Genomic DNA, 17,504 nt, shown 5'->3' with positions numbered 1-17,504 from the left:
TTGGTCCAGGGCTCAAGAATCCCATCTCTCTCCATGCTGGCACGATCTACCACTTGCAAAATTTTTGGAGGTCGCCGACTTCCATTCTACCCCATCTGGCAGTCCATCACCACAGACAGATGGGTATTAGAAATCATCAAAACCAGATACTCCACACACACCCCTTCCCTGTCCCTCTTTAGGGACCCCTCTCACGAACATCTACTGTGGGAAGAGGTGAACCATCCATCTCCTATCCCTGGGAGCAGTAGAACCCGAACCGACCGAGTACAGTAGTCCCATTACTTTTTTATGCAGGAAAAAAAAAAACAGGAGGTTGGAGACCTATTTTCAATCTACGGCGACTCAACTATTTGTAAAAACAGAGATTCCCAGGATTCGAGAACGGGGACTGGTTTTCAGCCCTCGACCTTCAGGACACGTATTTTCATGTATCTATCCATCCCTCACATGGGAAACTTCTGCAGTTTACAGTAGCACGAGAACACTTTCAGTTCTACCCTTCGGCCTTTCCACTGCACTGTAGGTATTTTCCAAAGTACCCGCTGTAGTAGTGGCCTACCTACGCCGAGAGGGAATAATATTCCCGTACTTGGGCGACTGCCTGCTGAAAGCACCAACACTGCAGACAGCCATAGATTCCACCCAACATACAATAAATCTCTTCACCTCCTTACGACTTCAAATAAACTTGCAAAAGTCTACTCTAACACTTGTCCAATGCAAAGAACTTGCCTACAACTCCTAGGCCACATGGCTGCCACGACATCCGTCATCCAACATGCAAGGCTACATGTGCGGTGCCTTCAAGCCTGGTTAAGGACAAATTATGCACCCCACAGGCATAGCATAAACAAATTCCTCACCATGCCCAATAAAGGACTCCCTGCAGTGGTGGACCAATCCAGACAACGTCTGCAGGGGTGTGCTGTTTCTGCCGAATCCACCAGCGCTCACCATCACCACGGACGCATCCCTCCTAGGCTGGGGAGGCACATCGACAGACACATTCCAAACAGGTCCGCTGGTCTCCAGTAGAGTCCCAGCTTCAGATCAACCTGCTGGAACTACGAGTGATTCAGAATGTCTGTTCTCATTTTCTACTACTAATCCAAAACAAAACGGTACAGATCCTCATGGACAATGTAGCCATTATGTTCTACATAAACAGGCAAGGGGGAGTGCAGTTACACTCCTACGTGTGGAAGCCATGCATCTTTGGCAATAGTGCATCAAACACAACGTCCGTGTTGTAGCTTCATACCTACCTGGCTGCCAGAGCAACGTGGCAGATGTCCTGAGCAGGAAGTTTTATCAAGACCATGAATGGGAGCTGAACATCTGGGTCATCCGAGATATTTTTCAGATGTGGGGGTCCCAACAATAGACCTCTTCACAACCACACACAACTCCAAATGCCCCCAGTTCTGCTTCAGAGCAGACTTGGGCGACATCTTCCTCATCAAGTGGAACACCCCCCTCCTGTACTCCTTCCTCCCCAATCCCCTTCTAGCCCATGTACTCCATAAGATGAAACAAGATGGATCCAGAGTCATCCTAATAGCCCCCACATGGACGTGACAAACATGGTATCCTTACCTTCTCTACACATAGGCTCCCACTTCTGCCTCGGCTTCTATCGCAGGATGCAGGTCACATCATCCATCTGGATCCCCAAAAACTCCATCTCAAAGCCTGGTTACTACATGGCTCTTGGGTTCTGAAATGACATATTCCGCAGAAATTCAGAACATATTAAACAGCTGTAGGGTAACTGCCCGACACACCTACAGACATAAGTGGAAATCACTATTTGAATCAAGGTGCCAATGCAAACAGGCTGCACCTGTGTCAGCCTCCTTACCTCTTATTTTAGACTCTCTCCTGGAACTTAAACGGGACTTTCCATGAGTTCCATCCGTGTACACCTGTCGGCCATCACGACATTTTATCATAAAGCTGATGGATTCTCTATTTTCACGCTTCCTAAAGGGTGTCTCCAACTCCTATCCAGAAGTGAGAAAACCTGCCCCACCATGGGACTTCATCCTAGTCCTTCATGCCCTCACTGGGCCCCCCTTTCAAGCCCATAGCTAGAAGCTCCTTAGTACACCTCTCTATGAAGGTTGCATTTCTAGTAGCCATTACATCTGCCAGATGGGTGGGAGAACTAGCTGCTCTCATGACGGATCCACCCTATACGATCTTTTTTAAAGATAAAGTATCTCTCAGACCCCCATCCTAAGTTTTTGCTTAAGGTGGCTTCATCCTTTCACCTTATCCAACCTATATACTTACCTATATTTTTTTCCGAAACCACATACAGACAATAGACGATCCAGACTACGCTTCTTGGACGTCCGCAGGGTTCTCGCCTTTTATAGCGATAGAACAAAATCTTTTTGTAAGTCTCCAAAATTATTCACCGAACAATCCAAGGGGCACGCCATTTCCAAACAATGCCTATTGTGACAAAGTTCCTCCTCTATCTTGGTGGGTACTGCGCTTATTGGTGGATTTTCTTGCCTCAGAGATTCACCATGTGGGTTGGGGAACAGCCCAGAGACCTTCCCCTCTGGGAGAACCCACAGTCCAGGTCAATTGGGAGGTTTGGGGGGAACCCGGGCCCGCCCTCTACTCCGGGTTCCAGCCCAGGGCCCTGTGGACTGCAGCTGTCTATAGTGCCTCCTGTAACAGCTGCATGACAGCTACAACTCCCTGGGCTACTTCCCCATGGCCTCCTCCAAACACCTTCCTTATTCTCACCACAGAACCTTCCTCCTGGTGTCTGATAATGCTTGTGCTCCTCAGTCCTCCAGCAGCACACCCTCTCACTCTCAGCTCCTTGCGCCTCTTGCTCCCAGCTTCTCAACTCCCACCACAAACTGAAGTGAGTTCCTTTTTAAAACCCAGGTGCCCTGATTAGCCTGCCTTGATTGATTCTAGAAGCTTCTTCTTAATTGGCTCCAGGTGTCCTAATTAGCCTGCCTGCCTTAACTGGTTCTAGCAGGTTCCTGATTACTCTAGTGCAGCCCCTGCTCTGGTCACTCAGGAAACAGAAAACTACTCATCCAGTGACCAGTATATTTGCCCTCTACCAGACTCCTGTACCCCACTGGTCTGGGTCTGTCACACTATCCAAATGGATATCAGACTTTATCAAACTCTGTTTCTCTAGTATGAACAACAGTCCCCTACGGGGCTCCATACATACTCTACTAGGAGTCTCTCAACCACCATAGCATTTTGCAATAACATCCCTATTGCAGAAATCTGTAGGACCGCAACCTGGACCTCATCGCACACTTCTATACAACACTATGTGTTGCAACAACACGCATCTTCCGATACCCTGTTTGGTCACGCTCTGCTTTCATCTACTATGACTTCAACTGCGGAGGCACTGCTCTGAAGTCATTTAAAGTAGAGCACTCACAGGGACACCACTTGAAGAAGAAGAAAGTTACTCACCTTGTGCACTAACAGGTTCTTCAAGATGTGTGTCCCTGTGGGTGCTCCACTACCCACCCTCCCTCCTCCCCTCTGCTTTGGAATTCTATCAAATACAGACTCTGCAGTAGAGAAGGAATGGTGGGGTGGGGTTGGTCGCACAGCACTAGTTAACCACCTGAAATGGTGCGCGACGGGGACCGCATGTGCGGCCCAATCAGGCACTGCTACCATAAATCTCCAGTTAAGAGCAGAGGGCCGCAATAACACCTAAAGTGGAGCAACCACAGGGGGACACATCTCGAAGTACCTCCATTACTGCACAAGGTGAGTAACTTTCTCATCTTTAACAGTGCGAGTAATTAACCATCAGAACAACTTATCAAGGGTCGTGGTGGATTCTCCATCATTAGCAGTTTTTAAATCAAGATTGGATGGTTTTCTAAAAGATCTACTGTAATTCAAATAGAAAGTAGTTCAGGGAAGTTCTGTCCTGTGTTATACCGGGGGTCAGATCAGAGGGTGAGCTGGGCATGCAGGGTTACTTACACACACTCACACTCTCTTCCCCCCTACCCCCGCCCGGAAACACCTATCCGCATGGCAGAGGCGATGCATGGATGGGGCATGCAAGGTCAGCCCTCTTCTTGCCCCCTCCCCGATTTCTGCCCAGTAGGATTGACGGGGTCAGGCCTCTGCCCTGTACCCTGGGGAGGGGGAGAGCCCTGATGGGCTGGCACTGCATCCTGGGCCTGCACCAGCCGCCCTGCCACCGTGACAAGGAGCACAACACTGCCCCCCACCTTGAGTGTGAGCCCGCAGGTACCCCCTCCAGACCAGCCAACATACCCCTCCTAGTCCACAGACACACTCCCCTCCAGCACTCTCCCTGCTTTGTTTCAGTAAATAGATTGGGATGTTTTAAAGTGACTTTGGGCTATTAATGCAGTATAAATCTGGCAACCCTGGTGCCGGCCTGAGACACCTGACTCCACAGAGTGCAGGGCAGAGGCTGGGGGCTGGCTGTTGCTGAGACTCACTGCCAACTTCTCCCCTCCTCACACAAGCCTGGGCTCAGCAAAACTGCCACGGAGCTTCCCCATGGTGGGCAGGGCACAGAAGCAGAATGCAGGGCTCCCTGGCCACGCTGCAGAGCAGACAGCACTCACACCTGCTCTCCGCAGTATCCACAGTGCCTCTCCCCTGCTCCCCTCCTGCACACAGCTGGCTCCTGCCGCCTTCCTCCCAGTACACAGCTGGCACTAGCCCTCAGTGCCCCATATCTGTCCCCCACCTCCCCTGTGGAGCTGGCTCTAGCCCTCAGCATTACAATACAATATGTTTGTATTAATATAATGCATATCTGAAATTTCTGAACTAAACAGCTTTGAAAATCCAAAATTACTGTTTTCTCATTGCCAGAAAACATTGGCCCTAGAAATAAGCAACTGGAAAAGGTCTATTAGAATGGAAATGGCCAGGCATCTTTACCTGTAGTGATCACTCCACGCTCCAGCTTTATACGTAACTATAATAAAAACACAAATGAAATAAAATAGTCTTGAATTGACATGTTTTCTCAGTGTATTGTGAGGTAAGCAATAAAGATTTTGTTCTCAATATTGAATAATAGTGGTTGTGTGGACAAGATCAATATTCATAGGTTTTAAGGCCGGAAAGGACCATTATGATGATTTGTTACACAGGAGGTTAGACTAGGCCATAGAACTTTACCCAGTAATTCCTGCATCAAGGCTGTAACTTCCGTTTGAGCTATTGCAAGCTTTTAGAAAAGCTATCTAATATTTATTTAAATACGTCGTCATTGAAGTCTGTTTTAATATGCTTCAAGAATCTCCACCAAACTGTTGTACCATAGTACTTAATGTTCTAGTATATAAATTAATCTTCAGTTAATTCAGAGAACCAATCCTCAGTTTATGGTACACAATAAAATTTCATTTGCACTACAATAACTTGTCACCACAAGATAAGGCTGTGGGCTGCCACTTAAATTGCATTGCAGTAGATGATGGTGAATGGTCAAGGACAGTTAATAGTGCATTTCAGGGGAAATCAAAATTCAGTTTAAATTTAATCTTATGTAGTATATCAGCCTCCAGTAAACATTGATTTTTGGGGGGGTCGTGACCTCAGTGATGCCTACACAAAACTTGACAACGGTTAGGCTGCTAGAGTACAAAGACCACTGCCCATCATGCTGACCGCTATTGTCTCATGTTCACTTGTACTCCCCTGTCCCTAGCCATCTGTTTCTTGTTTTATACATAGATTGTAAGCTCCTTGGGGCAGGGACTTCTGTGTTTGTACAGCACCTAACACAAAGGAGTCCTTGTCATTGACGAGGCCTTCCGAGCACTGTAATAATACAAATAATTAGTAGTAGTAGTAATAGAGTGAGGTTGATTACGCCTCCAGTACTGGCATTTGCTCATCAGTGACATCTCTTTACCATCTGCAGAGTCAGTATTGTCAATATATACAGTGTGTTGGATGTTGACAACGCTCCTGGGCCTACGGAGGTGGAAGTGTGTTGGAGACAATGTACTGAGCCATTGGGGACAGGTTCATGGCACCTTCTAGCAGTCCCGCTCTAATCAGTAAAGGCAGTGGTGATTGTTTTGCGCATATTTGTATTGAGGCAGAACTGTCAGTCACACAGCACTTACTCACTGCTGTACTGAAAACCTGGTTTTCCCCATTCTTAGGTTCTCCTTCATGACCTTGCCTGCACAGAGCCATACTGCAGGAGTTGTGTGCCTCACCATGGCACCTTTTTAAAAAGTAGTTGGCAGTTCAGGGTGTATATGTGCTCCTTTAGCCTTGTATTCTATTGTGCAGAGGTATGAATACTGCATCCCTTTCAAGCAGTCCCTCAGTTCCTCTCTTTGCCAGAGCATTCATAAAATGTAGTAAAAATTGTATGTAAAAGTAGAAGGGTTTTTTTGGTAGCTTTAAAAACTTTCTAGTTTTGATTTTATTGCAATTTTCTTTTTCTGACTATGGCCCCTATTAACATAACAGCACAGCACCTCAAATCTTGAATGTATTTATCTTCACAATACCTCTGTGAAGTAGAGGAGTACGATCATCCCCATTGTACAGATGGGGGAACTGAAGCACAGAGAAGCTAAATGCCATGCCCAAAGTCATGCAGGAAGTCTGCTTCCTGTATGTTTCCGAAGTTCCAGACTAGTGCCCCAGTCCGTAACCACCAATCATCTTTCTCTGGGACAACCCTTCTTCCAGCAGAAAGATTGGATTTTGTACCCAGCGCCCAAACGACAACGTGACGGGTTTCTAGGTCAAGGTTACTTTCTTCTGTTGGAGTGTGAAGAGTCCAGACCCCTTTCACTAGGAAGTGCTATGCTTCTAAGTGCAATTGGTGTTGAAGAGACTTCCTCTTATTTGATGTCTTGGCAACAGTTATGGCTATTTCTGCATACAATATTTCTAAGAAAGGGGTGGCTTTTTCCATTCCCTGGTGTAACAAGTTAAAGGATCTTACAATCGTGACACTTCCCATCTGGAAGCCTGCTGATCCCTGTGACTTGAATTTGGTTTCCATTAAAATTACCAAGAGTCTTTCTGAGTACATAGGATCTTGCTCTTTCTACCCCTTTTCCCCTTGTCTTAGGACTGTGTGCTCAGCCAGGAGAGTCTTGGAGCTGGATTCTGATGGTAGTTCTACCCTATAGAATCTTCATGTCTGTATTTTTCCAACCATACTGAGGGAAGTGAAGTCCCTTCCTGTGGATATCAAAATTTCTGTCCCTCCTTAGGAAGCCTAGCAGTCCGTGGCGTCTGGAAAGCTAAAGATTAGGCCATCTCAACTGAAGGCCTGTCTCAAGTGCATAAAACTGTGCATGTGCTCTTGTTAAAAGCTGGCCTACATCTTGTACCTGATTTCCCAGGGCTCATTCACTAGGGAGTTTGGCTGCTTCAGTGGCCAGTATCCACAATATGCCCTTAACAGAAACTTTATGGGATTCCTCTCTGAAATTCGTTCCACGCCTTCACAAATGGAGATTCTCTCAATCCTGTGTCCAGAGCAGATGTTTGTTTTGGGAGGGGGCATGGCTTTGATTGTCATTCAGTTAGCAGTGCTCCTTAGCCCGCCTCCTTAGAACTCTCTGAAAAATTCAGGGGAAAAGGAAAACTTTGGACTATTTTTTTTTTTTTCCATTTTAAGATGAACTGTAGAGCTGGTTAAACTTTTTCAAATTTTGAAATTTCCATTGTTAAAAAAAATTGAAATGTCCATGAAATGTTTTCCTTTCCTCAACCTGCTGCCCTTCTCCAGAGGGCATACTACCGAGTGTCCTGTAGCGTGTCCTGGGCAGGCAATTTGAAAGGAGAGAAGAGGGACAACCTTCTACAGAGCTTAGGGTGTGTTCCCTCCACAGAGCCACAGTGATACTTTCCTCTCCTATGCTTCAGAAGTTAAGGATTCTGGAGATAGAGAAGAACTGAGCAATGCTTGGGGTTGGAATATTTATACCTAGAACTTGAGACAAGTTGTTGCTCAATTGTTATAGCTGTGTTGATCCCAGGATATTTGAGGGTATGTCTACACTACGGGATTAATCCGAATTTAGATAATTCGGATTTGAGAAACAGGTTGTATAAAGTCGAAATGAGTGCGGCCACACTAGCACAGTAATTCGGTGGTGTGCGTCCAAGTACCGGGGCTAGCGTCGATTTCTGCACCGTTGCACTGTGGGTAGCAATTCCATAGCTATCCCATAGTTCCCGCAGTCTCCTGCGCCCATTGGGATTGTGGGTTAAGATCCCAGTGCCTGATGGGACAAAAAACATCGTCGCAGGTGGTTCTGGGTACAGCCTCACTCCCTCCCTCCCTCCCTCCCTGCATGAAAGCAACGGACGGCAGACAACCATTTTCGCGCCTTTTTTCCTGGGTGGGTGAACACTGCAGACTCCATACCACGGCAAGCATGGAGCCCGCTGAGGTCAAGACAGCACTCATGAATATTGCAAACACCTCGCGCGTTCTTGTGGAGTTTATGCTCAGCCAGGACCAGAAAAACGAGGCGAGGAGGCAGCGGCGGCGGCAGCGCAGCGACAAGCATGATGAGGACATGGACACGGACACGGACACAGAATTCAGTGAAACCACAGGCCCCGGTGCTTTGGAGATCATGTTGTTAATGGGGCAGATTCTATCCATGGAACGCCGATTCTGGGCAAGGGAAACAAGCACAGACTGGTGGGACCGCATAGTGTTGCAGGTCTGGGACGATTCCCAGTGGCTGCGGAACTTTCGCATGCGTAAGGGCACTTTCATGGAACTTTGTGACTTGCTGTCTCCTGCCCTGAAACGCCAGAATACCAAGATGAGAGCAGCCCTCACAGTTGAGAAGCGCGTGGCGATAGCCCTGTGGAAGCTTGCAACGCCAGACAGCTACCGGTCAGTCGGGAATCAATTTGGAGTGGGCAAATCTACGGTGGGGGCTGCTGTGATGCAAGTAGCCAAAGCAATCACTCAGGTGCTGCTACGAAAGTTAGTGACTCTGGGAAATGTGCAGGCTATAGTGGATGGTTTTGCTGCAATGGGATTCCCTAACTGTGGTGGGGCAATAGACGGAACCCATATCCCTATCTTGGCACCGGAGCACCAAGCCACCGAGTACATAAACCGCAAGGGGTACTTTTCAATGGTGCTGCAAGCACTTGTGGATCACAAGGGACGTTTCACCAACATCAACGCGGGCTGGGCGGGAAGGGTTCATGACGCTCGCGTCTTCAGGAACACTACTCTGTTTAAAGGGCTGCAGCAAGGGACTTACTTTCCGGACCAGAAAATAACCGTTGGGGATGTTGAAATGCCCATAGTTATTCTTGGGGACCCAGCCTACCCCTTAATGCCATGGCTTATGAAGCCATACACAGGCAGCCTGGACAGGAGTCAGGAGCTGTTTAACTACAGGCTAAGCAAGTGCAGAATGGTGGTAGAATGTGCATTTGGCCGTTTAAAAGGTCGCTGGCGTTCATTATTGACTCGCTCTGACCTCAGCCAAAGAAATCTCCCCATTGTTATTTCTGCTTGCTGTGTGCTCCACAATCTCTGTGAAAGTAAGGGGGAGACCTTTATGGCGGGGTGGGAGGCTGAGGCAAATCGCCTGGCTGCTGATTACGCGCAGCCAGACACCAGGGCGATTAGAAGATCACACCATGAAGCGCTGTGCATCAGAGAAGCTTTGAAAACCAGTTTCATGGCTGGCCAGGCTACCGTGTGAAATATCTGTTTGTTTCTCCTTCATGAAAACCCTCCCCCTTTACTGACTGATTTTCTGTAAGGAACCCACCCTGCCCCTTCCCCCAGCTTTCTTTCAAACCAAATAAAGTCACTATCATTTAAAAATCATTTATTCTTTATTAATAGATTAGAAAAAGAGGGAGGGAACCCGGGTGGTATTTGGGAGGAGGATTGCTGGGAGGGAAAAAGCCACAAAGAAAAGGTTAAAAAAATGACAGCCTTTTGCTTGGGCTGTCTACTGGGGTGGAATGGGAAGGTGTACGGAGCCTCCCCCCCCGCGTTCTTACACGTCTGGGTGAGGAGGATACGGAACATGGGGAGGGGGGAGGGTGGAACAGGGGCTGAAGCGGCAGTCTGTTTTCCAGCAGCCGTTCCTGAACCTCCACCAGACGCCGGAGCAGCCCCAGCGTTGCATCCTTCATCCTCTGGTCTTCCTGCCGCCATCTCTCATCTCGATCGTCTCTCCTCTCCTCACGTTGGTCCCTCCTCTCCTCACGTTGGTCCCTCCTCTCCTCACGTTCACTGACTTCTTTCCTATACTTTGAAACTGTTTCCTTCCACTCATTCAGATGAGCTCTGTCACTCCTGCTGGATTGCATAATTTCAGAAAACATGTCCTCCCGCGTCTTCTTCTTACGACGCCTTATCTGTGATAACCTTCGGGATGGAGGAGGGAGGCTTGAGGAATTTGCAGCTGCTGTAGGGAGGGGAAAAAAGAGAGAATTGTTTTAAAAGCTACATTTTGCAGAACAATGCTTATACTCTTTCACGGTGACCAACACTGTTCACATTACATAGCACATGTGATTTCTGTGCAAGGTCGCATTTTGCCTCTTAATGCTGAGTGCTTGTGGCTTTGCTGCTAGAGATCACAGGTCTGGGCAACAGAATTCAGCTTGCATGCGGCCATGGTAAGCCATTGTTTTACAGCTTCTGCACCCTCCTTTCCCACATACCAAGCATAGCCTGTAGAGTGCTGCAGAAGCCTGGCCAATCTCAGCCAGTTGGGGGGGGGCAGTGGGGGGGGGCTTGTCTGGGCCCCTTCAGGCAAGTAGAGTGCTGCGGTTTTTCTGTTAACATTCAGCAGCACCAGAAAACAAACTAACCCCCCCCCCGCCATGAATTCTCTGGGATGATCACGGTACCCCTCCCCCCACCGCATGGCTGGTATCAGGGAAGATCCCTGCAGGCACCAAACTACCCCCCCCCCCGCCGCCGACCCCCCCCCTCGCCATGAATTCTCTGGGATGATCACGGTACCCTCCCCCCACCGCGTGGCTGGTAACAGGGAAGAACCCTGCTAGCCAAACGCGGAAAACTTCAGGGCCAATTTCCCATCTGCGCTTGGCTAACTGCAGGGAAGGATTTATTTTCCGCCACAGGCAAACAGCCCAGTAGGAACGGCCACCTCTGTCCCCTTAATTAAGTTCCCGTATTTCAACCAGGTTACCAGGAGTGATATCACTCTCCTGAGGATTACACAACAAGATAAAGAACGGATGTTGCTTGAATGCCAGCAAACACCGGGACCATACGCTGCTAGGCTTTGTCAGGCAATGATACCAGATTACTTGCTGCAAGCATGGCGTGGTCAAGTGTCCTACCATGGAGGAGGGAATAAGGATGCACTGCCCAGAAACCTTCTGGCAAGGCTTTCGGAGTACCTCCAGGAGAGCTTCATGGAGATGTCCCTGGAGGATTTCCGCTCCATCCCCAGACACGTTAACAGACTTTTCCAGTAGCTACAGACTTTTCCAGTAGCTGAACTGACCGCGAATGCAAAGTCAGGCAAAGTAATCATTAAAAACCGTTTGCTTTTAAAACAAGTTTTATATTTTAAAAGGTAAACTCACCTGAGGTCCCTTCCATGGGGTCAGAGTCTTGGGTACTGGCTTGGGAGGCTTGGGAGGGTACTTCAGTCAGGGTGAGAAAAAGATCCTGGCTGTTGGGGAGAATGGAGTGCTGTGTGCTCTCTGCAAGCTCATCCTCCTCCTCCTCCTCCTCTACCCCATCGGCAGAATCCTCAGGCGTCGAGACTATCCCCGACCCAGAATCCACGAACAAAGGTGGGGTAGTGGTGGCAGCCCCCCCTAGAATTGCATGCAGCTCGGCGTAGTAGCGGCATGTCCGCGGCTCTGACCCGGAGCGACCGTTTGCCTCCTTTGTTTTTTGATAGGCTTGTCTGAGCTCCTTGACCTTCACGCGGCACTGCTCAGAGTCCCTATTGTGGCCTCTCTCCATCATGCCCTTGGAAATTTTTTCAAAAGTTTTTGCATTTCGTCTTTTAGAACGAAGTTCTGCAAGCACTGAATCCTCTCCCCATACAGCGATCAGATCCAGTACCTCCCTCACGGTCCATGCTGGTGCTCTTTTTCGATTATCAGCCTGCATGGTTACCTGTGCTGATGAGGTATCTGTGGTCACCTGTGCTCTCCACGCTGGGCAAACAGGAAATGAAGTTCAAATGTTCGCGGGGCTTTTCCTGTCTACCTGGCCAGTGCATCCGAGTTCGGATTGCTGTCCAGAGCGGTCACAATGATGCACTGTGGGATAGCTCCCGGAGGCCAATACCATCGAATTGCGGCCACACTAACCCTAATTCGAATTGCTAAAATCGATTTTGGCGCTACTCCGCTCGTTGGGGTGGAGTACAGAAATCGATTTAAAGGGCCCTTTACATCGAATTAAATGGCGTCGTTGTGTGGACGGTTACAGGGTTAATTCGAATTAAAGCTGATAAATCCGAATTAAAGTCGTAGTGTAGACCAGGCCTGAGTGTAGTAATACTTTCTATGGGACCAACTTCTGTGGTGAGAAAAACAAGCTTTCGAGCCTATACAGAGCACTTCTTCGGGTGACCTAATGAGAAGCTCTCTAAGTTTGGTAAATTTGTCTCTTTCACCAACAGAAGTTGGTCTAATAAAAGAAATTACCTCACCCATCTTGTCTGTCCAAGTTACTGCTTAAAATGGTTGTGTAACCATGTAGTTAGGCATGTGGTTCTGAGGAGGCAATACATATGGAGAATAGAAGCTGCTGGGGTAAGTAACCACTACCCCTTCTTGTATTTCAGTCAGAAGTCCTGCCTGATCCTGCGAGATGCGGAGCACCTTCAACTCCCCTTATCTTCATCTGAAGTGAAGGGTACTCAGCACCTTTCAGGTTTTGCCTGTGATATCAAAGCTCTGAAATAAATCTCAGTTCTTGAGTGGAAGCATCTCTTTTACCACATTAGGGTTATATAAAAAATCAGTGCATTCTGAGGCAAGTGGTACATTTCCTTTGAATGCCACTTCTAGTGAACAACAAAACTATGATAAATTAAAGGAATATTCAGGTTAGAAGCAGAATTGTAAAATTGTAAATGTGGTCTCTTCTTTTCTTTTACAGATGCTTCAGGCATGCTCAGTCCAACACTTACCAGTACCATACGCAGCATTCCCACCCCTTATTTCTAGTGATCCGTTTCTTTTGCATCCTCCTCACCTCTCTCCGCACCATCCTCCTCACCTGCCACCGCCAGGCCAGTTCGTTCCCTTCCAAACACAACAGTCACGGTCGGTAAGTATCATATTTTACTAACTAACTTTCCTAGAATATTTGCTGTCATCATTCAGCTGGCTTTATGGTAGGGGAAAGTGGGTGCACCTGACACTCAGTAACCCTTACAGGTTTTGGATGCAATGGCAGAGCTTCCCAAGCAAAAGTCCATGGCCCGTAAGAATCTGATACAAGAAATTACGATCACCTTTGTCTTATTAGTATTTCCCAGGCCACATACTCTCTTGTTCCTCCTCTGCTCCTGTCAGTAGAGCCTAAAGTAATGTTCACCTTTTTCATATATTTCCTACTGCTTCTACAGTTGTTTTTTCTCTCCTGGGAGCAGAAGGGAAAGTCTAGTGGTCTTGGTGGAACAAAATCACAGGTTGCTTCCTAGAAAGAAACAGGAGAATGTGAGGAGTAAATTGTCCTTTCTCCTCTCCTTGCCCCCATCCAGTTACCTCAGACAGATATTTTTTTAAATTGCCAATTTCGACAGAACAAAGGAGAAAAGCATAGTGCCTTGTGTCCTTGAAAATGCATTCCAGAAAACCTAGATATTTTTTGGAGAAGGTTATGGAGCCCTTCCACTCAGGGAAAGCTTAGTGGAGGGGGTAACAGCTCCGTGATAGGGGTCCATACAGAAGTGGAGCTTAGGTGACTTTATTTTACATATTTCACCTAACAAAAAGTGAGACTTCATAATCTCCATTTATTATCTCTTTGGAGACTGTGGGCAGGCATCTGTATCCCCCTAAATGTATGTTTGGCTGGCACTTTAGAAGATGCCAATATCTGATTCATACGTACATACAAAGGGGCAGTTTCAATATGATTAAGTGCTCAGGCCTATGCGTGCCCCTTATGGCTGAACCTCTGAGTCAGGTGTGGTGTTACACTAAGATCAGGTGACTCCAGTATGGTGGGGGTTGACCCCTCCTATGCCAGGCCCACAGGGTTACAGTGATGAGTGCCATAGAAATGCCTACAGTTTAAAGTTTTGTTCAGCAGAACAGGGGACAGAATTTCCCATTCCCTTTGTTTCCACCCAGTGGTTTCCTCTGCTGTGTTTCGTGAAGTGGGTGGCGCTATCTACCTGCAACCAGGAAGTAAAGGGGCAGTTAGTGAGACAGTAGGGGGTTAAGAATTTTAAAAATTTTGAAACCAAGATTGATCTGATCCTTGGGCTGACCTTTCTTAATAATAAAGTAATATATAATATAGCAATGCTTTAGATTAGCATATCTAGTCTCAACCGCTGTCGTACGCTATTTATGAATTCCTCCTAAAATGGTCTTTTGGGCTGGAACTTATGCTGCTGCTTCTCTGCCCAGAAATAATTTAAATCAGAACTGAAAATATGTTGACTTTAGTACCAGAGTGTTTATGGGGGGATGGGTAAAGTGGGGGGTGCCTCCTACTCTCTGTTTCACTTATGGTCCTTTACTTTGCTGTTGGTGCCAGAGAGAGATCCACCTAAGCAGATTTATTGCCCTTTTATAGGCAAATGATTGACTGGCTTCTGAGGTTAAATGCAGCAAAGTATCATTGCAGAGCTGATGTTAGCATCTTTCTAATGAAATAGTGTCACAAACAAAGCCATTGTGAGGATTATTGACTCTTGTGATAGAACTTACGGACAGTCATTGGGTGTAATAACCTGGGCACCCCAAGGGAGGATTGTGGTGCCCAAGTGCAAGAGGGGAGCGGAAACCTCTTATTTAAGAGGTGCTCTCTCTGTCACTAGGTAAAGAGTGTTTTTAAAATGTCTTGTGTAAAAGCGATACACGATTGACATGGCTATGAAAGCAACCAAGACAAGGCAGAAGCTCAGTACAGTGTATCCAGACCCTGCATTTTAGTGGCAGAGGGAGCAGGCTTTGGTGGAGGAGGCTTGGAGGGAGGATAACAGTTCTTACTTCACGTGCAAACAATGAGCGGCGTTCCCATAGGAAACATTTTTAACTTGCTCAGGCACGTAGCGGAAGCTGAAGGCACCTGGAAATATGTAGGTAATGGATTCTATAAGGAAACAGTAGAGAACTGGAACCATTTTCGAGATAATCTGTGGATTAGGCACTTCTTTGTACTAGGAGTAGGCAGTTAAGATACTGCCCACCAATATGCAGCCTACTGATTCAGAGGATCAGTATTAAAGTACTCCTGGATTCCAGTAGTGATTTTACTTAAGTATCTAAAACAGATTTTATCTGGCCCCCATAGCGCCTCCCACTCTTCAGTGTATTTATTGTCACAGGCTCCCCATGAGGTAGGGGGAAGTGCAGTCATTCCCATTTTATAGATAGGGAGCCAAAGCACATGGAGACAAAGTGACTTCCCCCAGGTCCTGTAGGGTCTCTGTTGGAGCAAAGAATTGACCATGGGTCTCATGAGTCCCAAGCTCGCATCCTGACCATCTATCCACTCTAAGTCCTCGTACTGCTGTGAAATATTTTATTGAAGAACTTGCATTGATTGATATATTTGTGTATTTCTGTGTACCCTGGTGATTTTCTGTGTACCCTCGTGATCATCTCTGGTTGCTGATTTCAAGGGGTTATTTTTACAATAGAACAGGGGTTCCCACCTATTTACCATTGTGGGCTGCATATGCAGCTCTCTGTGTTGTATGCCGCATCCGCACAATATCTATACTACATGTATGGCCCTGAGGATGTCACGTGGGCCGCAGCTGTGTGCTGATTGGGCCGCAGTTGAGAACCGTTGCTATAGACTGTGGCCAGAAGGACAAAAGAACTCTGAGCCTCTTGCTAAAAGTCTTTCATTTGACGTTTCACAGCTGGCTTCATTCTAGTGCATGAGGAGAGCAGGCTGCTGCTCGTGTTCTTAGGGAATTACAGTAACTTCCATGTTTAATTTTCAGTTTGCAAATGTCCTGGCCTCTGGGTGTGACTAGCTGGGAAATGTGGCTATATACTAGATCAGGGGTTCCCAAACTGTGGGTACGTGAGACATCTCGGAGGAGGCGGTACATGGGAGACATTGTGTAATGGTGGGTTTTATTAATTTTATTTTTTGCATTTTCATAATAGGCTATTCAGACAAAGCTTAAAACTCTTGGTATTTGTTATATAAAATATGGTAGTTAATTTACTTCAAGATGTATCTACGAGAACACAGATACAGAGACGCTGACATACATAGTCCTCATCTCCAGTCACCGTACATTTGCTCAGCAACTGTCCATCTAACTGAGCTCAGAACTTAGGTTTTTTTCAGTTGTATACGTTGCACTATATCTGTACGTAACAGTGAGATAAGGACAGATGGCTAAAGACAGGTAGCATTACGAACAACTCACAAAGTATCAGTGATGAGAAGGGTAGAGGCACATGGGCGTTTGGTAGGTCTGAAAGGGGGTACATCATAAGAAAAGGTTGGGAACCTCAGTACTAGATCCTTATTTAACCCCTTGGGGGATAGAGAAATGTTTTTCCACTAGTGTTAATGACAGAAGCCATGGATCCAATCAGTTACATTTGTTCTGTAAAAAGATGACAGCAACCAGGGAACACAAAACTGTAAGTTTGTCTCCTCTATGGGGAAAAATTAACTATCTTAAATACAGCAAATGCTATTTTTTCCTAGCCACTTCAAAGGATAGAGAACGAAGTAGAACTTCTTGGAGAACACCTTCCGGTAGGAGGTTTTACCTACCCTCCCTCAGCCCATCCACCAACATTGACTCCCTCAGCCCCTCTCCAGTTCTTAACGCACGACCCTTTACACCAGGAGGTGTCCTTTGGAGTAGTAAGTATTGCTTTCAGCACTTCCCTCTTCCTCATGCTATCTTCTCAATTCATCCATATCCTGGCATGGGTTACTATTGTACATCACAACAGTTTTTATTAAAAAAACATTACTGAGTAGAATTTTGTTAGAGGCTGTCACTGCATAATGAAATTTGTTTAATCTCCATGTCTAAACAAGTCAAAGGTAATTTATTAGTGACATCATTTAATGGTTTCTGATAAACATTCCCTGTAGAGAGCCTGTCATGCCAGTTGCTTAAGAAAGGTTTTCTGTTCCAGCACAATCTGCTACTTCTACAACAGAAACTATACAACCATAGTGCTGAAATGCTGCACTTGTTTTGTAATGAATTTCTATGACACTTAAGGTATGTCTGCACTGCAGTTGGGAGTGTGCTTCCCAGCTCGGATAGACAGACACATGCAAACATGCTTAAATAGCA

At 46.7% G+C, this 17,504-nt stretch overlaps 1 protein-coding gene across 2 annotated transcripts in view; it reads left to right on the top strand.

The window, feature by feature from the left end:
• Window positions 1-17,504, top strand: part of RNF38 (ring finger protein 38) — a 207,145-nt gene that overhangs the window by 169,206 nt on the left and 20,435 nt on the right. For both annotated transcript variants that reach the window (XM_054031977.1, XM_054031978.1), the window contains 2 exons: window positions 13,139-13,309; window positions 16,898-17,059. In XM_054031977.1, coding sequence (XP_053887952.1) covers window positions 13,139-13,309; window positions 16,898-17,059 — 333 coding nt within the window. The remainder of the gene's footprint in view (window positions 1-13,138; window positions 13,310-16,897; window positions 17,060-17,504) is intronic.

Source organism: Malaclemys terrapin, chromosome 6, assembly GCF_027887155.1.
Source record: "Malaclemys terrapin pileata isolate rMalTer1 chromosome 6, rMalTer1.hap1, whole genome shotgun sequence".
NCBI classification, from domain to species: Eukaryota; Metazoa; Chordata; order Testudines; family Emydidae; genus Malaclemys; species Malaclemys terrapin.
Note: the sequence above shows the minus strand (reverse complement) of the source record. Positions and strands in the feature narration are given on the sequence as shown.